Source organism: Eulemur rufifrons, chromosome 4 (genome assembly GCF_041146395.1).
Source record: "Eulemur rufifrons isolate Redbay chromosome 4, OSU_ERuf_1, whole genome shotgun sequence".
Lineage (NCBI taxonomy): Eukaryota > Metazoa > Chordata > Mammalia > Primates > Lemuridae > Eulemur > Eulemur rufifrons.
Genome location: NC_090986.1, coordinates 81902714 through 81930275, shown reverse-complemented (window position 1 = coordinate 81930275; position 27562 = coordinate 81902714). Strand labels below are relative to the sequence as shown.

General features: G+C 48.6%; 1 protein-coding gene across 1 annotated transcript; it reads right to left on the bottom strand.

Annotated features, from left to right (window-relative positions):
• Window positions 1-17668: 17668 nt before the first annotated feature.
• On the bottom strand, window positions 17669-18997 carry GJA3 (gap junction protein alpha 3). The gene has a single exon (XM_069467460.1). It carries the CDS (start codon window positions 18995-18997, stop codon window positions 17669-17671), a length of 1329 nt encoding a protein of 442 aa, XP_069323561.1.
• Between the last annotated feature and the right edge of the window lie 8565 nt (window positions 18998-27562).

The window sequence follows — 27562 nt, the reverse complement described above, 5'->3', positions numbered from 1 at the left end:
AGCTAGTGATTTGTGCTGCAGAATCCCCGCCCCCCCCAATTGGCAGAAATTGGAAGCATCAGACACTCTGAAGACTGGTTATAGGAGATGGTTTAAAAATCTATCAGAGTAACTATTAAGCCCTTTCCAAGATCCTCTCCCCAGCCTCTGCAGCCCTTCCCCACACCCATGGAAGTCGAGGTTTAGTCTCAGGAGAGGGTGCAGCAGAGAGGCCTGGGACTCAGAGACCAGGCACGACTGAGGCAGGAGGGTTGTGTGCAAGTCCACAGCTAAGAGCGAGAGCCCCAGCTCTCGGCACCCAGGATGCTCCAGGCTGGTTTTCTAGCCCATCTGGCAGAAGATCTGAGGATTCCTCTCTGGGGAGACTGACCAGCCCAGGACGGAAGGCAGCCACAGCTACAGCTGCTGACATCTCAACCTTGCACGGTGACCTCACAGAGAACCAACCCCAGCAGTCAGGAAACCCTCCTGTGGCCCACAGAGCTTCCCTTCAGGGGTTTTCTCACTCTTGAGTAAGAATGGACTAGACATTTGAGAAAGCTCTCGACATGAAAGACGAGGATCAAAACAAAGTAAAAGAAAAGTGAAAGCAGAAGGAAGAGCTACAATGTAGAAAGCAATGGAATTTTTTTTTTTAAATTACAGATAATTAGAGATTTAAAAAGAAATGTCAAGGAAACAAGAATCAGAAGTTATGAAAAAGGAATATTAAGAAAGACTTGAAAAAATTCTAAATATGATAGCAGAAATAAAACGTTCAGTAGAAAGATTGGATGACAAGGTTAAGAAAATCTTGCATAAAGTAGAGCAAAAATATGAAAAAGGGCAAAGTATGAAAGAGAAAACTATAGATTTAACCCAGGAGGTCCAACATCAAACACCTGCAAGTTCCACAGCCTGGGCAACATAGTGAGACTCAGTCTCTATGTCTCTGTTAAAAAAAGGGGGGGTGGGGAGGAGGAGGAGGAGGAGGAGTTCCCGAGAGAGAAAGAATAGAGAACGTGGAGGGGAGGAAAATGGCAAAGAAATAACACAGGCGAAGTTCCCAGAATGGGAGAACAGGGCTATGCAGATTGGAAGGGCATGGGGTGCCCAGGGCAATCAATTTAAAAAGACTCAGACCAGGATATATCATTGTGAAGTTTCAAAAATCTGGATGTGAAGAAAAGATCCTAACAGTTCCACAGAGGAAGAAAAAAAAAAATCCAAAAAACAGATCCCATGCAGAAGATCAGGAATCAGAATATGATCCGGCTTTTAAACAGCAGTGCTGAAGTTAGAAAGTGATGGTGCAATGTCTGAGGGGAAATTATTTCCAGCCTAGAATTCTATATCTAGCCAAACTACCAGGTGGAGGAAGGGCATTTTCAGATTTGCACGTTCTCAGAAGGTTCGCCTCTGAGAAGCCTATGTCAAGAAGGGGCTCTATTCCACCAACATGAGATCGTGAATGAGGAAAGAGAAGGACACGGGTCCAGGCAACAGCAGTCTAACCCAGGTGAGAGGTGCTGAAGGTGCGGAGGGGCTTCAGGACAACTGTGTGATGTGACCAGGGCAGCAGTATCATTGTCGCTCAGCTGGAAATTCACCCTTCCACCTTTCCTTGTGGTGCTGGAGCTGGACCTACAAACATTTCTCCCTTGCTGACGGTCACAGTGTCAAGCGTTGTCATAGAAGGCATGTGAGGACATTGCAAGAGGAAGGGCCTTCTCGTGGGTTTCAGGCTTATTTTTTTTGTTTTCCTGGCGAGGCTACCAGCAGGACCCCAGCGGGCAGGTTCCCAGCGAGTTTCACCCACAGCTCGGCCTCAGCTCCTCAAGCTCACTGGCTTTTCCACTACCCCGAAGGCCACAGCCACGGCCTCTCGCCCCGGCCCTGCCTCGGGTTCGCTCTGTGGGTCCCAGAGGTAGTAGCTGCTCCCGACAACTGCTACTTCTGCATTCTTTAGAGTTCTTTTTATTCCTCTTAGTAGTTAATTTCCTAATTACTAGTTAATAATTCTTTATATTAGATCTCCTCTGTTCATATCACTGGTGTGGTTTCTGCCTCCTGCCTGGACCCTGACTGACACGCACAGGGCTGTAAACACAGAAACCTTAGTGCGTGGAAATGAGCCGTGTAGTCGCACTGGGACCACAGCAGAGGGGGTGTCTGCGCATGGATGTGTGGGGGTGGCCGCATGGAGGACACCGCTCTTCTGTGGAGAGAAGTCACTAGGTTACACAAAAAATTTGAGAACTCTAGAAAGTACACTACAAGTACGTTTAGAAGCCCGGCTGTCATGACCAGAAGAAAGAGCTGGATGATGTGGAAGTTACTGCCTTTGGGGAGCAACCGAGAGGCGTCGGCAGTGGGCGGAGAACTGCTAGCTTTGGTTACATGCCTTTTAGAACTGCCATAGCCGCCGTCCTGGGGGTGCGTTCCCAGATCGCAGCGGATGCCCGAACCTCCGCCGGGGCCGAGCCCTGTGTGTGTTTCCCACCTGTAAGCAGGTGGCTACTGAGCGATGAGTGACCAGGTGGCGTGTGCAACGTGGGTGGCTGGGCAGGGGGTGATTGGCGTCCAGGCTGAGGCAAGCGGATGACAAGACTTCATCATGCTACTCAAACTGCATGCAATTTAAAACTTATGAATTGTTTATTTCTGGAATTTTCCATTTAATAGTTTTAGACTGCATAAGGTGAAACCGAGGATAAGGAGGGGCTTTACTTACTTTATTTTTAAATTGTTTAAATGTACTATTTTAAAATTTTTAATTTATTCATGATATCCAAAATGTGGAAACGGCCCAAATGTCCATCAACAGATGAATGGATGAGCAAAATGTGGCACAGACATGCCATGAAGGGATTCTCACACACGCTACAGCATGGATGAACCTTGGAAACATTATGCTAAGTGAAGTAAATCAGTCACAAAAAGACAAATATTGTATAATTGCACTTATGTGAGGTACCTAGAGTGGGCGAATTCATAGAGACAGGAACTAGAGTTACTGTCAGGGGCTGGACAAGGGGAACAGGGAATCACTATTTAAGGGGACAGAGTTTCTGTTTGGGAAGATGAAAAAGTTCTAGAGGTGGATGATGGTGATGGTTGCAAAACAATGTGAATGTATTTAATACCACTGAGCTGTACACTTAAAAATGGTTTAATGGTAAATTTAACATTATGTTTATTCTGCCACAATAAGAAAAGTTAAATTTAATAAAATTAGTGGATTCACAGTATGAGTCTCTGCTAGAAAGAATGTTAATTCATGCTTGATGACTCACAATATTATCATCTGTGAGTAAATTGAGAAAGATGTTTGGGGTATTTCATTTTATTTATTATTTACCATGCCAAAGTTGTCTCTCCTCTGTCTTACATATTAAATAGCCACACTTTGCTTCCTTTATTTCGAACATATTTACACCAGAGAAAAACACATAAACATCAAAGAGCAATTTCTTTTTTCTCATTGCTTTTTTTTTTTTTTTTTTTTTTTTTTTTTTTTTGAGACAGAGCCTTGCTCTGTGCCCTGAGTAAAGTGCAGTGGCATTGTCATAGCTCATTGCAACCTCAAACTCCTGGGTGCAAGTGATCCTCTTTCTTCAGTCTTCCAAGGAGTTGGGACTACAGGTGCATGCCACGATGCCTGGCTAATTTCTCTATTTTTAGTAGAAATGAGGTCTCACTCTTGCTCAGGCCGGACTCAAACTCCTGACCTCAAGCGATCCTCCCACCTCAGCCTCCCAAAGTGCTGGGATTACAGGCGTGAGCCACTGTGCCTGGCCAAAGAGCAACTTTCGATAAGACATTTAATGACTTGCCAAGGGGAAATGTTAGACCCCATTCAGGGAGGATTTGAGGATCTAATATGTACCATGGCTGCTAGGCACATGGTAAGAAAAGATGAATAATATTTCCTCAAAATATCCCCTTCAATTTAATAGGAGAGACAGACAGAAAGGGCCTGCAGTGTAATGCGATCTGAGGTTAGCACGCGGTGGGCAGAGGACACGGGTGGCCCAGGAGGGTGCTGTCTGGTCTGCGTGTAGAGAGGAGCTTCAGGACAGCACCATGGAGCTCTGGGACTGGGTCTTCACAGGCAAGTGAGAGTCTGTCACGTGGCCACAGGTACGAAGGTGAAGCCCAGCATCTTTTGAGCACCTGTGCATGTTCCTGCTTCCGAATCTGCTGTTACTGCAGATCAGTCAATTTCCAACCTGCGCGGGTTAACGAGGCCGGGTTAAGTGCTCGCTCAGGCTCAGCCTCCTGCCGTAGGCTGGAGACAGCACCCGGCGTCTCGTTCTCTGCAAAGTGAACTCATCAGCAGAGACTCACCTGAGAGGGACGAGGTGCCCAAACAGGTGCTCGAGACAGTGTGTGTCGGGGGGTGTTGGGAAGGTGTCTGTCTGTTCCGTGTTGCTGTAACAGGATACCACAGACTGGGTGGTTCATAAATTAAGGAAATTTCTCTCTTACAGTTCTGGAGGCTGGGAAGTCCAATACCAAGCTGCATCGTCCCCTAACGGGAGGTGGGAGGGCAAGAGAGCAGAGCGAGAGCAAGAGGGGGCCGAACTCACTCTTGCAACAAACCCACTCCCACGTGACACTATGCGTCCTGAGCCGGGGGCGAGAACCGAGGATTGCAGGGGAATTATCTGTCATCTCCCGAGCCCACCTGGCTCTACCTGGGCTTGCTCCTTTGGTAGGAAAACGGTGCTGGACTTAAGCTGGTAAGTCCGGCAGCTTCCCACCCGCACACCGCCTACTGGACGCGTCTGCCGGCCTCACTTACAGCTGCTCTGCCCAGCGCGGGAGAGGAGAGGGTTCTCTCTGTGGCAGAGTGGGACGGGGCCCTCCGTGTGAGCGAGGGTGCCAGCCAGTGGCAGGGAGGGGACAGACCGAGAGAGAACTGCGTTTATTTCATAACTGAAATCTCAGCTCTGTGGTAAATCCTAGAAACTCTAAAAACCTAGGTGGGCTTTTTCCCCTTCATTGTGTTTTTATTATAGCGTGGTTGCTTAATTTACAGCAAGCAGAAAATAAGAGTCACATCTCTGAGTTTTTGATTATCAATGTGTAGTACCTAGGTGGGTTTTCAATCAAAGAATTTGCTTTAAAGAACCAAGCCTTCTGAAATAAGAGGTAACGATTTACATCCTCTTTCTTCTTTGCCCTTCTCCCTGCCCCCGTCTGATGATGTGGCCCAGAAGCTTCCGCGTCCTATTGTGCGAACGTCTGAGACTGTCACGTGGCCGAGCTTTCAGTGAGAACAGCGGAGAACTGCAGCCGCAGGCGACGCTGTCCTCAAAGGCTGGTGGAAACATTCTGGTGAAACCTGTGAAATTAGAGACATGAAGCAAAAAAGATATTGAAGAGTTTTGTGTCAGAGATGGTAGAAAGTGGTTAATTAGTTTTGGGAGCTAGGATTTCTAAATAACAGCTTTCTGGACAATTCACATTCTCATCAGTAAAATATCCTGCTTTAGATCTAAAAATTTTTCAAGCCATTATATTTTGTAGAAGCAATGAAGGATATATGACTGTAATCATAAAGGGGAAACATTTTAATTCAGCAAATATATCTGAAGTTCTACCCCCTTAGCACATTACTGTTCCCCCGTCTGGTCCTTACCCGTATGTTCATATTATTTTATGTAACTATAATCATCCATATATTCCACCTTTCCCCTGGCATGTTGTGCTTTTATATTGTTCCCCTGAGGAGTGTTGATTATATAAAATATTTCTGAAGTTTACTATGACACCTTAAAAAATTTTTTTTAAGCATAAAGTCATTGGGAAGGGGCTGCCATACTGTTCTTCTCTTTATTGTTAAGATTAATTTGACATTTCTTAAGAACCACCAATGAAATACATGTCTATACTCATCTATGGAATGGGTTAAAAGCTACAAAAAACCAACCCCCAAACAAACAGGTTTTTGTGGATCTTTTCTCCAGGAATGGGGAAAACAATATCCCTCTTTAATTCATACTTATTCATCAGATCCAATATTAATTGGACACCTACCGTGCGTGGGCAGGGTGTGTGTAGGAACACCAGGGCCTGCCCTCAGGAAGGCACCTGCCACGGGAGGGACACTAAGCTACACAGAGTAAGGAGGACAAAGAATTGAGTTTGGCCACAGTGATTTGGGAGATACCGTGGAGGGATTTTTGGAACAGATATGGAAAAACACAGAGAAGACGTTCAATTATCAGGAATCAACAAAAGCGAAGTCACTGAAGAAGGGACCCGTCAGGCCAGGGAGAAGGACAGTGAGCAGTCTGCGCTGGCTGAAGGTTGGAGTCGCGGCTTCGGGACACGGTGCAGGCCCACAGCGCGGAGCCCAGCGCGGAGGGCCTAGAAACTTTACTTAAACGGGAACTTAAAGATGGCATCTAAACAGGTGAGTGACTTCAAAATGGGCTTCAAGACATGAATCTGAGCAGTCTTGTTCAAGATCGGCTGAGGACAGGCAGAGGGCAGGCGGAGGGCAGGCAGAGGGCAGGCGGAGGGCAGGCGGAGGGCGGGGGAGAGGTGGCCAGGTAGGAACTACCCAGGCGCAAGAACAGCCAGGGTTGGGCATTTCAGGGGAAGGAGAGGTCAACGGCTACACTGAGGTCCTGAGTTTGGGGTGATGGCAGATGCCACAGACTGAAAGGGACCCTCAGGAGGAGGACCCAGTTTGAGGCCGGCCCTCAATCCAGCTGTCACACCTGTGGGGTCCAGGTGGCGTGCTGAGCTCGGGGCAAGGCGGGAGCAGGGAAGAGACACAGACCTAGATGGATGCGCTCTCAGGAGGGCGTTCCAAGGGACAGGAACAAAGGAGGGAGCTTTTGGGGTGCCCACATTTAAGGAGAGGAGGAAGAGACAGAGGGCACGCCCAGGAGCCGCCTCTAAATGCTCTGCTGTGGGGGCCGAGGAGGCGTTGGGGGGGACCACGTCAAACATGGCGGGGCCGACAGGGATGCTGAGCTGGAAGCGGACCAGGAGCTGAGAAGTGACACTGCCCCTTCTGAGCATGTGCTGGTGAAAGCGGAGAGGAGAGGTAAGAACTCGATTTCTCTTTTGAGGCTGTCCGGGAAGTTGGCGCTTCGGCCGTCGGTGGGTGGCTGGTTCAGACTCGCCCTGGCGCCCGCCCTCCCGCAGCGCGGCTGGATCCCCCCGTCTGCGCTCGGGAAGATTCCCCGCTGATTGCAGAAACCAACAGCAATCGAGTGGGCAAAGCTCAGACGTTAACACCTCGGCGAAAAGAGTAAGGGACAGAAACTGAAGGTCAGCTTCCTTGCCCGCCCGGCCGTCCGCTCTGGTCCCAGACACCACCCATCCTGGGCAACACGTGCCCCAAAGGTGACAGATGGAAAGAATCTCCGGGTTGGAAGGGGACTCAGAGGTAACTGCTGGGTTATAAACAGGCATGAGCCCAGCCACTGCCCGGGCCAAGCCTGTCCTGCCCTTTTTGGGCGCAGATGTGCGGTGCCCGGCCACATCCATTTGTCTGCACATTAGCGATGGCTGCTTTCGTGTGACAGTGGCCGGATTGTGTAGCAGCATCAGAGACCATTTGGCTCACAATATCCAAAATATTTACTATCCAGCCCTTCACAGAAAAGGTCTGTGGGATCTGGGGCCGTGTGGCTGGCGGGCTGGCTAGCTGCGCCCTGTGAGCAGACGGGCTCTCTCTTTCAACACGGGCAAATTGTGATGTTTTAAAAAAGCACCAGGAATACTTTTTGGAAGTCAGAGTTTTCCATCAAGTGGCTTTGGCTGGACTCCAGATGGTTTCTATTCAGTTCGCGGTCGAGCTGGCCGGGACACAGGGTGTAAAAACAATTCTCAGACTCACTTTTGTTTGGGCTCAATCCCTGGGCCTTTCACCCGGCACAATGGAAGTGCTTCAGTCAGCAGGGTCGAGGAGGATGACCAGAGCGAGATGCGAAAACGCCATTATGGGCTGCGATTAGAGGCTGGGACGTGTGCTGAATTCCCTCTAGTCACGTGATATGAGCTAAGGCCACCATTTATCCTAAAACAAACTGCCCAGCTCGGGGAGGCACAGAATAGATGACAACTGCATTTTAAAATGTTTTGTTCAAGTAAACCAAGCACGGTCATTTTGGAAAACACAGTAGCGAAGCTGAAAAATAGCTGAAAGGTTTTCAAATTTTCATATTTTTGTGTCCCTGAGGGATTTTGGTTACTTTGTTTCTTAAGTGAGATGTGAAGCGTGGCCTTTCACTAGTTTATAAGCATCAGGGGTCTTTTGGTTTTGGATAGATGCACAAATGAAAGTCAGTTAAGATGTGGGGAATAAATCCACCAACCTGTCATGAATTTACACAAAAATATGAAAATTTGAAAACCTTTTCATGTTTTGGTGTTTGTACTTTCACCATAATGTGTCTTGATTTGGGGGTGTGTGTATGTGTTTGCTTTTAACTTGGAATTTATTGGACTTTTGAATCTATGGATTGGATCTTTCATTAACTCTGGAAAATTCTCTGCTGTAATCTTTTCAAATATTGTCCAGAGAGGGGATTTCCTGCTCTGTCTCCTTTCATTCTAATATATCGATGAGACATATACAAGACCTTCTCTCTCCATTCTTTATGTTTCTGAGCCGCTTTTTCACACTTTGCATTTCTTTGACTCTCCATGCTGCATTCTGGATGATTTTTCAGTTCACCAATTATTTCTTCAGCTGTGTGTTAAATCCATCTATTGAGTTTTTAATTTTAATTATTATTTTTTAATATCAAGAACTTAATTTTGGCCATTACTTATCATTTCTTGTTCTCTGCACATATTTCTAATTTTGTCTTTTAGTCCTTTAAATTTTTACATTCTGTGTCTGATAATTCTAAAATCTGATGTCATTGCAGGTCTATTTCTACTGTGTCTTGTTCCTGTTTGCTCTTATCCATGGGGCCTCATTTCTTTGTGCATGTACTAAGTTTTTTTCTGTGAGCTGTGTAAGGGTAAATAAAAATGAATTTTCCTTGCTGCTGAAAGGGAAAGAGACCATTACTTCTTCAATAACTGCTTGCAGGAAAATCATCTGTGAGCTTCTTTGAGACGAAGGATGAAGATGATTTCTTCCGAGGGGATTTGCAGGTGCCTCTCCCAGTTTGGAAACAACGTGAACCCAACTCTCAGCCTGAAAGAATTTTGTCCAGCTAGTTATGTGGATTCAGGCTGCAAATACGCACGAGAACTAGCTTATGGTGCTAAGTCATCTGGGACAGGACGACCCCTTTCCACTCAGCACCAAGGATTATAAAGGGCAAAGTCTCTTGCAGTCTCGGGAGGGAGTTTTCTAATTCTCTTTTTCTTTCTCTAATCTTTAAGCTAGCGTGTAGTCCTTTCAACACCAGCTTTGGGTGCCTACTAGACTCCATGGATGATCCCTGGACTTCACCCTTGACCCCTTCACCCCAGTGCCCCATGAGACCATGAAAACAAGCTCAGGTTCATCCTGACTCCTTTCTTTCTCCGCATTTTGCACAGAGAATATGACAGGAAATCCCACTGGTTCTACCTTCCAGTTATATCCAGCACCTGACCACTTCACATCCCCTCAACTGTGACCTCCAGCCTGGCGGTTCTGCCAGCCTCCTAGGTGGCCTTCGCGCTTCTGCCTTTGCCCTCCTGTGGTCTGTTCTCAGCACAGCAGCAAGAGCAGCCCTTTTGTAAGTCAAATAATGTCACCTCTCTGCCCTGAACCCTGAGATGGTTCCTCATTGCACTTAGATCAAAAGCAAGGTTTTTACAGCGACCTGATACCAGGGCCTCCCTGTTACCTTCCCCTCCAGCCTCCTGAGCTGCTGCTACCCCCTCACTTGTGAGCTCAACACCCAGCACCTCCCCAGGGCCTCCTTGGCCATACAGGTCTCACTTTGCACCCAGACACCTCACACCTTCAAGGCTTTGCTCAAATGTCGCTTTTCCAGTGAGGCCTACACTGTCAGGGTCTTATTTTCAATAAAAATATTTATCTTCACAATCATTTGTTCACCAAGAATTAGGCAGCTCCAAGAAATGCCAAAGGTGGAGGTGCCCCAGCCACTGGTAGAGATGCACGAGCAGGTCCATCCAACTGCGTATTTGGGAAAACAAAAACTTCATTAAAAAAGAATTAGGCAGCTCTACTAGAAACTCACTTACTCTGCTGGTGGGGGTGTACAATGGTGCATACACCCACTCTAGCAAGCAGTTTATAGTTTCTTTAATAAGTTAAATATGCACTCACTGTGCAGCCCAGCCGTTGTACTCTTAGAACCAACAATGTATGTCTCTGCAAAGATGTGTGCGAATAACTTATACTAGTCCAGACTGGAAACCACTTGTGACGGTCAGTTTTATGTGTCAACGTGACTGGGCCATGGGGTGCCCAGATATTTGGTCAAACTTTATTCTGGGTGTGTCTGTGAGGGTGTTTCTGGATGAGATGAACACTTGAGTCACAAACTGAGTAAAGCAGGTGCCCTCCCTGATGCGGGTGGGCCCTGGCCAGTCACTTAAAAGCCCAAATAGAACAAAAAGGCTGACCCTCCTGCCAGGAAGAGGAAATTCCTCCTGCTCAATGGCCTTGGAGCTGGGACATCAGTTTTTTCCTGATTTCAGACTCACACTGAAACATCAGCTCTCCTTCGTCTCAAGCCTCCTGGTCTTTGGACTGGAGCCACAGCTTCGGCTTTCCGGGTCTCCGGCTTGCCAGCTGCAGCTCTTGGGACTTCTCAGCTCCATAATGAGCCATTTCCTTATAATAAATCTCCTTCCATCTAACTATCCACCCACCCACCCACATCCTGTTAGTTCTGTTTCTCTGAAGAACCCGACTAATGCAGTACTCAAAAGTCCATTAACAGGTGGATGGACCAACAGTGGAATTCTCAGCAATAAAGAGCAACAAACTACTGAAACCTGCAACAACAGAGATGAGTCTTCAAAATATTCTGTTGGGTGAAAAAAGATAGACACAGAAGAGTTCATACAGTATAGCCCTATTTACAAAAACCCTAGAAAAGACCCATCTAGAGTGTCAGAAAGCAGATCAGCGATTGATTACCTGGGGCTGGTGGAGAAGAAGAACTGACCAGAAGGAGCACAAGGAACTTCTGGGGAGTTGGGAGTGTTCTTGATTGTGGTGTTGGCTACATACACCCTTGACATATGCATTTGGCAAAAGCCAAATTATAATCCAATAAAGTTGATTGGGAAAAAAAAGAATTGTCCAGCCCTGGCAAGGGACTCAGCTTCTCTGAGCATCTCTGATAATCCAATCTGTGTCAGATGAAGTTCCAAACAGAACCCAAGGTTTCCTTCACTCATTCGATCACTGTTAAGTGCCTACTGCATGCTGAGCTGTGGTCTAGGCAGGTTCAGTCCCAGCCTGTCTGGAGCATAGGCGGGCAAGGAGGTGTCCTCACTGGTCTCTTTCCACCTCTAGGCAGTAAGGCCAACAGTCCCCACCCTGCACGCCCCACCAACGGCTTATGGAACTGAGGTCTGGTGGGGCTGAGTGGCTCACTCCAAAGATGAGTGTGGGGCCTTTTAGGGCAGGGCCAGGGGGCAGCCACCTTCTGAGCCCAGGAACCTGCACTACTTCCTGAGATGGACTGATTTCTGAGGCCAGTGCAATTTCTTTTGAAAACTCCTTAGTAACTGCCTTTAGTATGGAGTTTTGAAAAAAAATTATACACCTTTTTGTTTTTCTTAGCAAAAAGTAATGAGGCCAGGCACGGTAGCACACAGCTGTAGTCCCTGCTGCTCAGGAGGCCAAGGCAGGAGGATCACTTGAGCCCAGGAGTTCAAATCCAGCATGGGCAACACAGAGAGACCCTGTCTTTATAAAAAAAAAAAAAAAAAAAAAATTGAAAAAAATAAAAGGTAATAAAACTCATAAAATGGCTCAAAGCAGATTCCATATCAAGGCCAATAACAGTGTTTTGGGGTGAGCTCAGAGCTTGCCAAGCTGACACAGGATAGTACTGGGGTGACTCTGGTCAAGTGTCCAGGATGGGGACAGCTGCAGATGCCTACCTTGGCCACCTGCCTTCTGAATCTGTCCCTCTGCCTCCTGCCCAACGGCCTGCTTTGCCGCCCTGAGGCATCTTAGAGTCAATAACGATGACAGAAAGAGGGCAGTCATGACACAAACAAAGGAAAAAGAGAGGAGACTTTGAAATGAAGACATGTTCTTTCTGTCGCCTGCTCTGGGTGTGTTCAGATTGGTCAAGCTTTGTCAGTGGACACCGCACCATTTAATGTGTATATTTTCGTTCAATTTGAAATGGATTTTTCGTGGGTGGGGGGCTTTTGAATCTATATATTTTAAAATTGTGGTAAAATATATATGGCATAAAATTTATCATTTTAACCATTTTTCTGTGCACAGTTCAGCGGCATTTGAGTACATCCACACTACTGTGCCGCCATCCAGCTCCAGAACTTCTCCGGCTGCTGGAACTGAAATTCTGTCCCTGTTGCAGCCCCCCCTCCCCCAGCCTCAGCGGCCTCCACGCCACTCTGTCCCCACGAGTGACTGTCCTCCGTGCCTCCCGTAGGTGGATCATGTGACTGGCTTATTTCACTTAGCACAGTGTCCTCAAGGCTCTTCTTTTTAAGGCTGCATAATAGTCCATGGTGCGTATAAAACTGTTTTGTTTTAAAATAAGGTAAAACATAAAAAGGTGTAGAAAATCCTGGCCAGCCTGAGGATTGCTCCGTGCGTTTGGGCCGAAGTGTGCGTTTACTGAGCGCAACTACAGGCCGGGCCCCCGGGAAAGCGTTTCACGTCCATCCTCATCCGCTCCTTGAAACTTTATTTGCGTTCTCAGACGAGAAAATTCACCTATAAAGTCAGAGTGCGGAAATAACTTTCCCAACGTCACAGGGCTGGAGAGGAGGGTGCAGAATTCAGCCCCAGGGCGCCGTGATGACCCCGGAGGTCCCTGCGGGACGGTGGGTCCCCGGCGACAGGAGAGGACACCTGCTAGCGGACGGGAGCGCGAGTGACAGCGCGCTGCTGTAGCCTGCAGGTGTGCAGGGCGCGGGGGCTCGCGCCGGCCACCCCTGACCCGAACCCAGACCCGGACTCGGCCTCCTCCGGCCGGTCGCCACCCTCGCCGTTGGGCCCGGCCCTCCCGGGGGCCTGGGTGCGCTCTGCACCCCTCGGCTCTGCTTACCCGTCCAGGGGTGCCAGGTCCCCGAGGGTCCCGCCAGGCTGTGACCTGGGGCTACGGTCTGACATTGCCCCGCACAGGGCAGAGTCTTATCTCCCCAAACCGTCCATCCCACGGGCGTTCACACGTGTCGTCTGAAATACGTCAAATTCCCAATTTGTGTTTGGCGGGGCCGCGTGTTGAACGTGGCACCTTCTGAGAGCCTTCGGAGCAGCCAGGCGGGTCCCCTCTGTGTTAGGCTGCGACCTCGGCATTCAGTGCCCGCGTGCGTTTACGGAGCGGGAACCGTGTCAGCGGCAACTGCGTGGACGCCAGGCACGTGGGACGCACCGGCGACAGCGTGGCGGGGACAGGTGCGCTGCAGGCTGCGCGCAATTCTCCGCGAAAGCCCCCGAGCACCCAAACTCCAGATCGCTAGCTCTCCAAGCCCCAGGAAAGCGTGAGAGAACCATGGAGAAAGGGGGACTTAAGGCGACAGAAAGGTGAACTTTTACGAGATTGTTTCTTCAAGAGACATCGCCAGGGTCAGCGACGCTAGAACCCTTGGACGCCGCCTGTTTCAAGTGACAGTCCGTGAAATGTCCCCGCAGCCGCCGCAGGGATTTCTCCGGCTGCTCGTCATCAGCTCTAATGTAATAAAACCTGTCATTTTGAAAACCTGCTCAGGGAGTCTGTCAATGAAAACAATTAACCAACTACAGAACTAGCAATTTAAATTTAAGGCCACGTTTTATTACTTATTTTAGAAAATACTTGTTTTCAGTTACAATGTTATCTGGGAAAGACAGTGTTATGGCACAAAAATTAAGTTTCAGTAAGAGTTTTGTAAATATATGAGCTAAGTTAATATTTACACACCAAACATCTTCAAATATAGTACTCTCTAGAAAAAGTTCACGGCTTTCGGTGTTATTTAAATCCCTAACTGACCATCAAGAGTATTATGACGTTCTGTAAGGTAAAGGGAAACAATCCTTTGGGCAGTAAGGAATCTTAGAGTGCATCAGCTCAAGATTTGCAGGGTAATATAAAATCAGGATGAGAAATATATTCCCTGACTGTAAATGTACAATGTCCATATGTGATATTTAAGGGTTATTTAGAATATCCAAAACGTGTGGGCAGGGTGGGGGTGGTGGTAAGACTCTGTTGACCTTTACAAAAACCATTTACCCTCTTCAATCATGTAATACTCTCTACAAGTATTTATTTTGGTGGAGATCCATGAATTAATGTTACAGATATCAGAGAAAAAGTTTAAAAGAAAAAATTTCACAAAACAGAACTTTATTCAGCAATACTAAAGAATTAAAGAAAGCATTAATAATTTTTAACAAGTCTCAACTGAAAAGAGACCTAAACCCTATTAGGTTATTCTTTTGTACAGTGATGTTTGAATTATATTCATAGTTATTATTCTAGGTATTCTTGAATAAGAACTCTACGATCTATCCGTTTACTTGTCCAGATCAAAGAAAGTCAGGATCTACCAGATACATGGTGGCTTGCTCTGCCCCTTTCTCTCCCCTTTTCTTTTTGTTTTAAATTGAAGGATGTTTTTGTGTGTCAATTTAATAATAAAAAAAAAAAAAAACCAAGAACAACTCAGTAAAATAAGGTTTAAAAAGGAGAAAGAAAGTGATAATATAAGAATGTTTTAGAATTTTAAAAAATATATTTTGGTACTGTGACTATAGTGATGTTTAACATTTTATAAAAACAGGGATGTAATAAGTAATTGTATACCACAGATTAAAAATCATTTGTGTAAATATAACAGGTATCGAGTTTGAGTTTTAAAATTGGCTTAGGGATTTTTAAAATTTTTCTATTACATCAAGAGAAAAATAGTTTTAGTGCAATTTCCAAATAATTAACAGGATAGGAAAAATATGTCTGGAATCTTGCCCATAGGGAGAAGCAATTTCTATTTTTATTGCACATTTCATTGCTTAAAATGACTAGTTAAATAAGAACACTTGTACACTGCCCATGAGGGAGAAGGACTTAGCCTTCAGGATCATGAATACCTCACATAGCAACATGATGCAAGGCATGCTTTCATTTGTTAGATGAATTGAAATCAGTACACTAGCCTGAAAAAAATAGCACAGGCACTGTTCTACTGCAAAATCTCACTTCTTTATATATGTTAGTGATTTTCAAGTAGATGAATCTAATCTTACACTCCTATACATTCACTAAATGGGCCAGACCATGGTCAATCATATATTACTAGCATTTCCATACACATATTGTGAACGAATTCAATTTTAAAATGTAAAAACTAAATATGATTATAGTTCTCACTCTCTCCAACCCCAATCAAAACCAAATTGTGGATAAACAAGAAGCTCATTATTATTAACATTTATAATGGCAGAACTTAGAGAATCAAATAAGTATTCACATCCACTCTGTGAACTGTCCTTGTGCTCTCTGATGACTGCTCTTGCAGTTTCCAAAATGGCTAAAGCTTTTATCAGAATGCTTTCACACTAGGATTTTCTAGCGCCCTTCTCACTCAGGAGAACTAAGTCCTGCTGCCCTAAGCCTAAGGCATCCACTGCACATGATGAGTTCACTTTGGAGAGAAGCTGTGCGTCTAGAATGGCCCTAGTTAGGCACTAGTCAGGGGAGAAGTGAGAAAAGAGTCACTCAAATAATTTTCCAAAGGGCTTAATTCTCTCTCTCTTTCTCAAGCTGGTTGAGAAAGACTTCAAGGATATGTATGGAAAGCTAGCATTTCTATTGTCCAGTGCATCTTACTGCAAGCAGAATGCGCTAATAGACTACTTATGTTTGACTGACATGAAATACTAGCAGCACACAGAAATCTGAGAATTGGAAATAGCATTCTTTTAATCAGATTGTTAGTGGAGCACCCTTTATAATATAAAACAGAAACTATGTTGTGGAGTGTGGCCCCAAATGAATCATCCAGAAATGAAAGTAACTGATAAAAAGAAATAAATTAAATTGGAAAGCGTATGCTCTTTAGCTGAATAAGGGCTAACGGTACTCAGTGGAAGTTGGAAGTGAAAAGTGTGAGTAGAAACAGGCTCAACGTTACCATTGTTCATGGTTTTATAAACAAATAGTGACCGAGATGCTACGGCAGTGTGTGCTGTACAGAAAATTCTGCCATTGGAGCCACGCCCACACACAGAAATAGCCTCCCTGCCAGGACGGCTCTCCTGTGGATGGAGAACAGGGCGTACACCCTGCGTCGGCACATGCCTACCCCAGGCAGGAAAACCCAGACACTTTTATTTACATTTTAGAAAGCAAATAGGCTGCCCACAAAGGATGGTTAGGAAACTTGAAGTGTTTTATTCCGTACTGTCTTAAAAAAAAAAAAAAAACAACAACGCGTAGATTGTCATTGATTCATCTGTATAAATAATTTTCCTGGCAACATAGTTAACTTTTAACTTCTCATTCAAAAACTTCACAACTTCAGGTATTTGAAATGAACTTAAAATTTTCCCTTGCTTTTATTTTATATGGTACATTCTCATCGTGATTAGCTGACTCATAAAGTGTAAGAATTTTTTTTAAAAAGAAAGTTCAAAATCTTTACTAATATGTATTCGGACAAATTAGCATACTCTTAGTCAGTACCCATTTTAACAGTACTATTTCTTTTTCATTTTTCCTGAAAGCGGGAGAAAATAGACCTATCTGTACCATTCAGATCAAAGCACAAAGTATCATTTTAAAAATAAATACCTAAGGCATACCTGACACACTTTTATGTCAATTTCCTCAGCAGTTTAAAAAGGATCTCAAATGTCCCTGCATCTCCTCTTGCCTTCTGCCAGCAACCTCTGTGGCCCTTGCCCATAGAATCTGCCTCTGGAGGGTAAATGCTCTTTGTCACTTGTCATGAAGCCTGTAGTTTGATATCCTGGGCTTCACATGCAATTTCAGAAACCCAAATGACACTAGATAGACTTGCTCTAAATCTTTTTTTAGTGCAGTCTGGCAAACAGCCCAAATGAAATTCAACTCTAAGTTAAAAGTATCAAACAGAGATAGAGCTAAGTGTGTCCAGGACTCTGGGCTGCCCAGAGGCTCTGCAGAGCTTCGGAATGGAAAACCCAATTGCCCGGAGCCGAAGGGACTGCAGACACCTGTTGCTTTGCCGCAATAGAACAGTTACCCACACAGACGCGCAGCCCAGGCCCAGCAGCAGCCGGGCTTCTGGGCTGCTGGGCTGCCGTGAAGATCTTTAAAGGCCAGTAACCTTTCTTCCCCTGTGTCCCCCCACCCCTCTATCTCAGAAACATTGTGTCACCCCCACTATAACTCACAGTGTTAAGAACAGCAAGCATTAAACACGGAAACCTGATCTCTTCTGCGCCATCGTCCGCCTCCTGGGCCTCCAGCGGTTCACTTTCAGGCTCTACCTGCTGGTTTGAACTGCACTTTGGTTTTGGTTTCTAGAAACAAGAATATTATAAAGCTGTCTGGAGAGACCACCACTAGATGGCCAAGTCGTCCGGTCTGGCCCGCCCGCTGCTGGCCTTGCTGGACCGGCCGGGCTCTGCGGGGTCTTCAGGGACCGAGGGCGGCGCGTGCATCTCGGCCGCGGTGGTCACCGCCTGCTCCTCCTCTTCGGGAGTCACGGCCAGGGCGCTCCCCTCCATGCTGCTGCCGCTGCCGTCCGCCAGCAGCAGGGGCGCCGCGCCCCCCGCCCCGCCCTCACCCTCCGCGTCCGCGTCTTCGGGCGGGAGCGGCGGGGGGCTGCTGCCCGCGGGGCTGGGCGCGGGGCTGGGCGCGGCGGGCGAGGCCTTCCGCGCCGGGGCCTGCTGCTCGGCCGCCTGGTTGGCCCAGTTCTGCTCGGTCATCAGCAGGTGGTGGTGGCCGTTGTAGAGTTTGGCGGCGTGGCCCTTCCCGGGCGCCTCGGACAGGGCTACCACTTTGAAGTCCGCCGCCGGCGGGGCCCCGGGGTAGCCCGCGGGCCCGGCCTGCGCCAGGGGCGAGGCGGAGCGCGTGTAGTGGGGCGGGAACCCGATGGTGACGGCGGCCGGGCCCGAGGCGGCGGGGAGCGCGAGAGGCTCCGCGGCCGCCACCCCGGCCTCCACGGGGTCCGCGCCCAGGCGGTTGGTCATGCCCTGCTTAAGCTTCTTCCAGCCCAGGTGGTAGATCTCCAGCATGTTGAGCAAGAGGGACGCGCAGGCCACCACGAGCATGAAGATGATGAAGATGGTCTTCTCCGTGGGCCGGGAGATGAAGCAGTCCACCGTGTTGGGGCAGGGCCAGCGGTCGCAGCGGTACAGCGGCTTCAGCTCGAAGCCGTACAGGAAGTACTGGCCTGCGATGAATCCCACCTCGAACAGCGTCTTGAAGATGATGTTGAAGACGTAGGTCCGCAGCAGGGCCCCGGCCATGCGCACCTTGCCGCGGTCGTCCCGCGCCAGGGGCTTGTCCTTCGGGCTGGCCGCGCCCTGCTGCAGGCCGTTGCCCTTCGGCAGCGCCTCCTCTCTCTGTTTCTTCTTCTCCTCCATGCGCACGATGTGCAGCACGTGGCCCAGGTAGATGAGCGTGGGCGTGGACACGAAGATGATCTGCAGCGCCCAGAAGCGGATGTGCGAGATGGGGAAGGCCCTGTCGTAGCAGACGTTCTCGCAGCCGGGCTGCTGGGTGTTGCAGACGAAGTCCGACTGCTCGTCGCCCCACACCTCCTCGGCCGCGGCGCCCAGCACCAGGATGCGGAAGATGAACAGCACGGTGAGCCAGACCTTGCCGATGACCGTGGAGTGCTCCTGCGCATTCTCCAGTAGTCGCCCCAGAAAGCTCCAGTCGCCCATTGCTCCCGATTCCTAACCTGGAAGGGGAACACGCTCGTTAATACGCAGGCTGGACAGGTGGGTTGCAGAGTCCCCACCCAAGAGACAGGCCATTGTCACGGATGGTGCCAGAACATCGTTCTCTGGGTGGCTGTGCTCCCACTTCCAAACGCGGGCGGCCTGAGCAGCTCCCCGCAAGAATGTGTGTGTATCGGACATCTCCCCATTATCCGGCGAGCAGGGTGATACACGTCTGTGGCACCAGCACGCTACTGAGCTGCTCCTACACTACCCAAATGCTGGCATGAACCGGAGAGCCACAGGTCAACCTTCAGTTCAGAGATGAGGAAGCCAGAGCTGGAACAGAAATGACTGCCCCTGGCCTCCCAGCTCCCGGCCCATCTCTGCCAGACCAGTCCCTACAGCACCTCTGGGGTGTAGGGCCCGTTCCTGGTGGCGTCCCTTCTGTTCATGTGGGATTACAGCAACCCTTCCCAAGTTGCTGTCATTCCCATGCCCATGCCACCTTCGTAACTAATCTCTCTCGTATTATTTGCTTTTCCTGTCTTCACATCAACTTTTTTTATGTTTAAATTTATCTTAAATAGGAAGTTTTACATTACCGTCAATGGAAAATTGGCATTAATACCTTAAATGGATGGTAGCTTTAAAAATAAATACATTAGCAACTCAGCCAGCTTTATTTGCGAAACAAGGAAACTAAAATCTTATTTCTCTTAAAAAAAAATAATGAATACATTGATGACAACAAAATTGTTACATTCTACTGGATATTGTTTGCCAAAAGGTCTGGGTGTAAGCTCTCTTTGGTTAAAAGAGAAGGATTGCGCGCATTAGGAGGTGTTAAAGATAGACTAGCATCAAACTCAGCCCTTCTCCAAGGCTGCCATTAGGTGGAAACAGAACTAAGGGAATGATCTTTTCATCCTGTGATTCAATGTCAGTTGATGACCACCTAAAATCAAGTGTCCACACTGGACACCTGGCAAAGCTGGATTGGCGGTGGATGGGGCAGAGGCACAGAGGGACCAGGGTGGTGCTAAGTGCCTGAGGAAGTGCCTGGGGTGAAGCGGGCACAGTCACTCTGCCAAGAGCAGGGTCTAGCCCAGCAGAGCAGGGCCTGCAGTGGCCGGTTAGCCAACAGCACTCGTGGGTGCCCAGTGCGTGCAGAGCGGGAAGCATCACACCTGGACTCAGCCTTGGGGGGCGGCACCGGACCTGTTCTTCTGGGCTGAGTGCCCACAGGCGCTGGGCAGGGCTCACCAGCCTCACTCGCCTGGGCTCAGAGGTGCCCACACAACAGAGGCAGTGGCCACCCTCGGTCCCCACTCAGCCAGTATTAGGTAAATGTCCCCAGGCAGGGGGCTTCTTCTCCAAGCCCATGTACAACAGGGACCACAGTCGTGCACAGGGTTGGAGGGAGGTGAGACTGTGGGCTGTTTTTGAGATGGCAGCAGCCCCTGCAGACACAAGGGACAAAGATAAGTCCTGTGTCACTGCTGCTTCAACAGGCCAGAGGCTGCCAAGGGGAACCGAAAGGCAGCTCCATTCTCTGCGGTGGGGAAAGTGACCTCGGCTGTAAGAATGTACTCAAGGCCCCAGTGGAACCAAAGAAAACACTTCTCACTTTAAATTTTAAAATGTTTTAAAAACATTAATTTTTATGAGTTGGTTCAAAGGCAAATAAACAAAAGAAAACTTAACTCACTAACAATCTAAAGAAACATCTAAATGTCAACTTTCTCTTAAAAAAAAAAAAAAACTTTCTCTTGGAATAAACTTCCAATGTTTTGCTTCCACCATTGGAGCTCTGTAGAGAAATCGCACCCTTCACGCGTCCCGCCAATCTCCTCATCTCGCGCTGCGGCTGCCCCTTTTGGCGTGTTCTTAGGGAGTAGAACGTTTTACTTTAGAAACTTAATTGCCGAACACGAAACGATCTATTCTTCCCCTTGAAGGATGCCAGGGAGCCATTCTAAGTTACTCCCTGCTTCTTCACCAAGTGCCTGTCTGTGGCAGCTCCCCACAGACTGTCCCAACGCCCCCAAATGTCGACTCTGCCCTCCCCCCTGACCCCGTGATCTGCCGATCTCCTCACACCCCCCTGAGCATGGCACCGCCAGGTCTCTGGGTGGACACTGCACAGGACAAAAACCATGGTAGTATCAAGGCACATCAGGACCTGGCCCAGCATGTGCTATTTCTCCAACCTACCCCCGGCCCTGTCCGGGAACCGGCCTGCTGACCTGCCTCCAGAGTCCCCTTGAGGGTGGCCACCTCAGGCCCACACCTGTGCCCTGGGTTCTCTCTCCCCCTTGCCATGCCCTGGTTAATGGCTGTCACCCCTCTCTGTTCCAGGAGGTTCCCTCCGTCCTCCCACACCCCCACCTGCTGAGCTTCCCAGGACCAGCATGGCCTCTGGTCTCTAGAGAGCACCGACCGCTGTGGGCTCTCTCCCCTTTAAGCCTGGTCCTCAGGGTGGGGCTGGCACGTGCAGCCCTTCCTTCTCGGCATCCGCAGGCAGAACAGCTGGGCAGCCTGCCTTTCTGGAGGGGTCCGAGGAGAGGTCGGTGTGGGTACTTAGTGGCTGCTGCCCCATGCTCAGGCAGTTCTTGCTAAAGAGCAGTTACTGTGACGTGCTGGGACTGAGGGCCTGGTGGGCTTCCCACACAGGGCTGGTGGCACAGAGCACAGGGAGGGAAGGGACTTTTCTGCTTGTCACAGAATGGGCAGTGCTGCCAGCAGATCCCTGTGCAGCCAGGGAGGCAAAACGTCCTGCAGTGTTTGGGGTGACTTCACAGTAAAGAACTGTCCCACCCCAAATGCCCACAGTGCCCCCGTTGAGAAAATGGGGCTCGATAACTATCTACTCAATTGGTAAACCAGACTGAGGGGCTGGGGAAGCCCACCACGGCTCCTCCTTACTCCTCCTGCCGGCCTGGCCTGCCCCAGAGCCCTTTAGGCCCAGGTGCTGCAAAACGCTCAAATATGTGCCTCCTTGTGCAACCTACCAGAGAGATGATTTGTTACCATCCAGATGCTCACCTGTGCACTGGCAGTGGCCAAGACTCCGAGTCCTAGACATGGGACAACAGGCAGTGTGTCCTGAGCAGGTGCGTCCAGCCCTCATGCACTTTGCATGGTGGTGCACAGTGGTAAGATCTTTCCGGAAAGGAATTTGGTAATGTAGTATGAGAGACATAACAGTAACAATACTTTTGACCTGTAATCCTATATGTAGGACATCATACTGAGGAAATAATCAGAGGTTTGGATAAATGTATATACACGGTTTATTGGGATGTTACTTATAAGAAGGGATAACTGGAAACAGAAATGTTCAGTAAAGGATGAATGGTGGCAGCTGGCTGGCTGTGGCTGACACTGTGGCCCAGCCAATCCAGCTTCTACTCCTATCCTCCTCTCCCGTGCCTGCCTCTAACGTGACTGGGAAGAAAAATGCTTGCTTCCCCACCTCCCTTGTGGATGGAGGTGAATATAAAAGGCAGTTCTGCCCAGTAAGGTGTAAAAAGTCTGCTGGGGAATTTCTGGGAAAACTTTGGTTTTCTAAGAAAAAGGCAGGTGCTATTAATACTTGTGCTGTCCCTTTCCCTTTCTTTCCATTTGGTGTATTGATGTGATGCCTGGAGCTGGGCATCCGCCTTGTAAGCATGAGTCAATAAGCATGAAGGAACAGTCAAGAAAGTCCCAGGGCACCTGCTGTGACATTGTGGAACCAATGAATCAACCCCGTCAGCCACTTCTAGACTTCTTATTTGAGGGGGGAAACCCTATTTGGTCAAGTTACGGTTTTTCTTGTTGTTTGCAGACAAAATAATTCCTAATTGATACACTATCTTAAATTCTTCATGGAATAAGGCCTGGCAAAAAAGAAAAGTTATGGTTCATTCATAACTACTAAAATACAAAGTAGCCATTAAAGGCCGGGCGTGGTGGCTCACGCCTGTAATCCTAGCACTCTGGGAGGCCGAGGCGGGTGGATCGAGGTCGGGAGTTCGAGACCAGCCTGAGCAAGAGCGAGACCCCGTCTCTACTAAAAATAGAAAGAAATTATCTGGCCAACTAAAAATATAAAAAAAAAAAAAAATTAGCCGGGCATGGTGGCGCATGCCTGTAGTCCCAGCTACTCGGGAGGCTGAGGCAGTAGGATCGCTTAAGCCCAGGAGTTTGAGGTTGCTGTGAGCGAGGCTGATGCCACGGCACTCACTCTAGCCAGGGCAACAAAGTGACACTCTGTCTCAAAAAAAAAAACAACAACAACAAAAAAAAACAAAGTAGCCATTAAATATAATTTTTAAGAACATTAATGATATGAAGAAATACTGATGCTATAATGATGAATGACAATGGCCTAATACAATACTACTGTCTGATAGCAGCTATTTTTTACACACACTCATATGTGCACACAGAAAAAGGAGGAATGATATTGAAATGTTAACAGTGGTGTTTCTGTGGGTTGATTTTTTTTTTCTTTTCATACTTTTCTGCATTTTCCATAATGACATAGCACATTGATCATCATAAGAGATTAATGACCCTGACTTTCATTTTTCAAAGTTCTAGTTTTTGAAAAAATCAGCTGATTCCTTTTTCATTGTTCTTTCATTACGGTTTTGACTCTTTTCATCTCTTTAATCATGTCTGTAGTAAGCACACAGACAAATACAATACACTTTGCACACTTAGCTCAATGTCAGAGGATAACGACCGCGGGATCACTGAGAGTTTAAAGTGGATTCTATTCTCCTGCCTAGCGGTCGCCCACATCAGAAGCAGTATTTGGGGAAAGCAGTTTCTCCAACAAGCAAGGCTAAGCAAGGGCAAGGGTGTCTGTGTTCCCACCCCCCACTGCTGAGCCTCACAACTACACTTCACGGTTTGGGTTTAGTTTTGTTTTATAAAATGCATGCATGCATGAATGAAAAATTTAACTGGAGGACTGGCTATCTATTTGGAAGACTGACAAGGTGGATCCTGGTCAGATCTACACGGAAGCCTCCAAAGCAGAAGTGGCATCCACCTCCCTTCACCATCAGACTTTAGTTGGCTCCAGATGACACACAAAAATTCTGGAGGCATTTCACCAAAATCACTTTTTAGTCATATCAATCAGACAGCAAAATCAGCAGAGATGGGAAGCATGCTTAGCACAGCAGACTCTGCTGGACTAAGTACAGAGAAAGGATAAACTAGGGTACTCCGGGCCCTATTGAGGTGAGAGGTCACACAAGGTGCTGGCAAATGAAATGCCCTGAGCGCTGCTGGACAGAGGAGAACACAGGCTTACGCCCATCATCGATGGGAAAGCTCACAGTGTGACTGCTTAACTTTGTAAAGCACATATAATCTAATGACAGAATACTGCACCCTACATTATTCAGCCCTTTTTAGATAATTGATCTAAAAACGGTGGTAGTGGGCTTATATATTACTTGGATATAAGACATTAATGATCTCCATGAGATGGCATTAGGTCTTTTTGTTTTGGTCTCCATGAAAAATTTGATTCTTACACTACTGAATAACAAACAGGTCTTATGTTTCAAAGTTTATGTGACTGCTTTCATATTCTTCAAACAGTTCTATTTTCCTTTCATCAGTTATACAGTCTTCCCCTTGACCTTCAGGATATGTTGTGTTTTCCCTTCAAGTCAAGCAAGGCTACTTAGTGGCAACCTTGTGCTCCATTCTGGGCCACAAGTTTTGTTGGCTATGGCAGAAGTTTAAGGCCTGGTCTCTATTTTAAAATCTACTTGTGGAGATGAGAAAATTCACTAAATTGCAGAGCTATATAATATGTACATGCAGAGGGATTTCAGACAAAAGGGATATGGATATTATAATAATATTAAAATGGGTAGTCAGGGAAGTCTTTGTGGAAGAGTGGAATTTTAGTTGGGATTAGGAGCTGCAGTTTTGGATAGGAGGAAGGGAGAAAGGAATGCATTTCCAGAGCAGAGCAACATCCCCATGGAGTGGGAACGGGGGTTTGGGTTAGAAAGCAGTGATTTTAAAAGGCTGCTTCTGTAGAGTAGGGCCAGGCTGTGGCCATACTTTGCACATAGTAGACACTGAGTAAACACTTGTGGTACGAATGAAAGGAAAGAGAGCGCCTCCAGACAATTTGGGAGAGCTATGCTGGAAGTGGTGTTCAAGAAAGAGGGCCCCTCTGACCGCTGGCAGGGACTCGGGAAGAGTGTGGTAATCTTGGGGAGCCGAAGGCCTGGGCCGGGTGACAGGCGGGAGAATGGAAAAAAGGAAGGACAGAAAGGAGACACTCCGAAGGCAAAGATAAAGCAGAAGGTAGCGTCTGACTGGAGTTAGAGAATCAGCGAGTTACGACTCAGAGACAAGCCTTCGTGTCTAGGCCTAGTGACCGGGAGAATTCAGGGGCCATTTGAAGAGCAAGACGTTGAGGGAGAAGAGCTGATTTGAGACTGGAAAAAAGAGGAAGGTGACGGCTTCGAAAGCAGTGGCGGGAAGCGCGCAGACCTCAGACGGCAGCCCAGGAAGGGGGTCTGCGCCCACGAAGCGGGTCTGCGCCGGCGTCACCTCTGGCGGGAAGACGGAGCCGGAAACGGCCCGCTCTGGAGCGCGCATGTGCGTGTGCGTGCGTGCGTGCGTGCGTAAGGCTCCCACGTCGCGCTGCGGGGAGAAAGGGCGTCCGCAGTCTGTGTCCCACAAGCTGCCCCAGAGCAGGCCACGAGGCCTGCGACTCATTAGGTTCTTGGAATGTGCGCTCTGAGGTTGTTTTATCCATATATATATATATATATATATATATATATTTTTTTTTTTTTTTTCTCTTAGTTTTCATGCAAAGTTAGTCTGGAAAATTCTGACCATAGGGGAAAGTGGTCACTGGGCTCCTGCTTCTCCAGACAAGGCGGAGGCGTGACAACCGTGCGGGCTGCAGGGCGAGGGCCGCCGAGGACGCGGGAGCCGGGGCCTGCGAAGGGGCCGCGGCTGGGGACAGCGCAGCGGGGCACCCGGAAGCCGCGCAGGACTCTGGAGGAGCGAGTCGCAGTGGTGAGGGATGAAGTGAGGGAAAGGCCCTTTGGTCTTACAAGATAGAGGAGGCCACTACCCGTCCTCAAGCGGCCGGTCTAGGAGGCCGCGGCACAGGGGTACGTGGTGGCCATGATAGGGAGCGCTGTTCCCATACATCTAGCGCTTGAAGGAAGGAGAGACACGACACAGGCAAAAGCAGGGCACAGGGGCCCCTGGAGGTGCCAAGGGGGCAGCTGTGGGTGCTGGACGCAGGGAGGGTGGAGGCACGAGGAGGAGGAGGATGACGGAGGGAAGGTCAGGGCGGGAGGGAGGCAGCCTCCTCCCCGGGATTGTGAGAGGGCAGGTGTGGGGCAAAGGTTCTCCGCAGTGTTGACAAGACTCTTGTCAGTGCGGCCAGAGAGAAGGTCACCTCCTCAGGCAAGGGCAGGACTCAGGCCCTTGAGGAGACAAGACATTTGATAACAAGAGACTAGGGAGGATGAGAGAGAGATCGGGCCCACCTGTGTGGCCTCCGCAGCCAGAGCCGGCATCCATGCAGGAGGCCTGCCGTGTGGAAGGTGCCCCGCCAGGCTCAGGGATTCGGCCCGGAACAAAACGGAGGGCCCCTGTCCTGGTGCAGTCTGCACTCTGGTCGGGGAAGACATGCAGCAGGAGAGAAGTCAGATGTGTCAGAGCACTGGAGAAGCGGAAAGCAGGGGAGGGGCACCCATGGGGGTGCACAAGCCAGAGAGGAGCAGGCCCCTCGGGCGTGGGGAGCCTCACATATGAGGGCAGGGCCTTCCAGGCAGCAGGGGCTCTCCGGAGGGAGCGTCCCAGTGGGCCAGGACAGGATGGCTGGAGCACAGCAAGCCATGAAGCGGGGGAAGGGGAAACAGACAGGCCACAGCAGGCAGGGAGGAGAACCTGGGCTCTTAAAGTGTAGATGGGAAAGTACTGGAGGGTGAGACAGAGTGGCACAGTCTGACCACATGTTCATAGGACCACTCTAGGATAGTCAAGAGTGAATGCAGAGTGTCCATGAGGCGGCAACAATCCAGAGAAGCAACAGTGAGCAATCAAGGTGGTGTAAAACAGCTGGGCCTGCAGGTGCCTGCAGGTGGCACCCACAGGGTGTGCCCAGGGGCTGGTGTGGGGAGGATGCCAGCACTTGTGCCTGGAACTGGAGGAATGGAATTGACTTCTACTGAGACAGGGAGACCAGAGGAACAGGGGAAGGGCATTGTGATCATGAGTTCTAGTTGAGACAGGTTAAGTTTGAAATGCCTGAGACATATGAGTGTTGAGGCGGGACGTGCACACCTGGGCGTCGTCATCAAGTAGATGGTAGTTAAACCCCTGAGACTGGGTTCAGATTGTCTAAGGGCAGGGGAGGAGGAAAAAGGGCTGAAGATGAGCCCTGGGGTAGGTCAGCATCTGGAGGGTAAGCACAGAAGGGGCAACTCACAAAGGAGCTGGCATCAGGAAATGCAAGTTAAGACTCCAGAATGGAATCAGGCCAAAAGGTGTAATTTGTATCATACCTGATTCTGG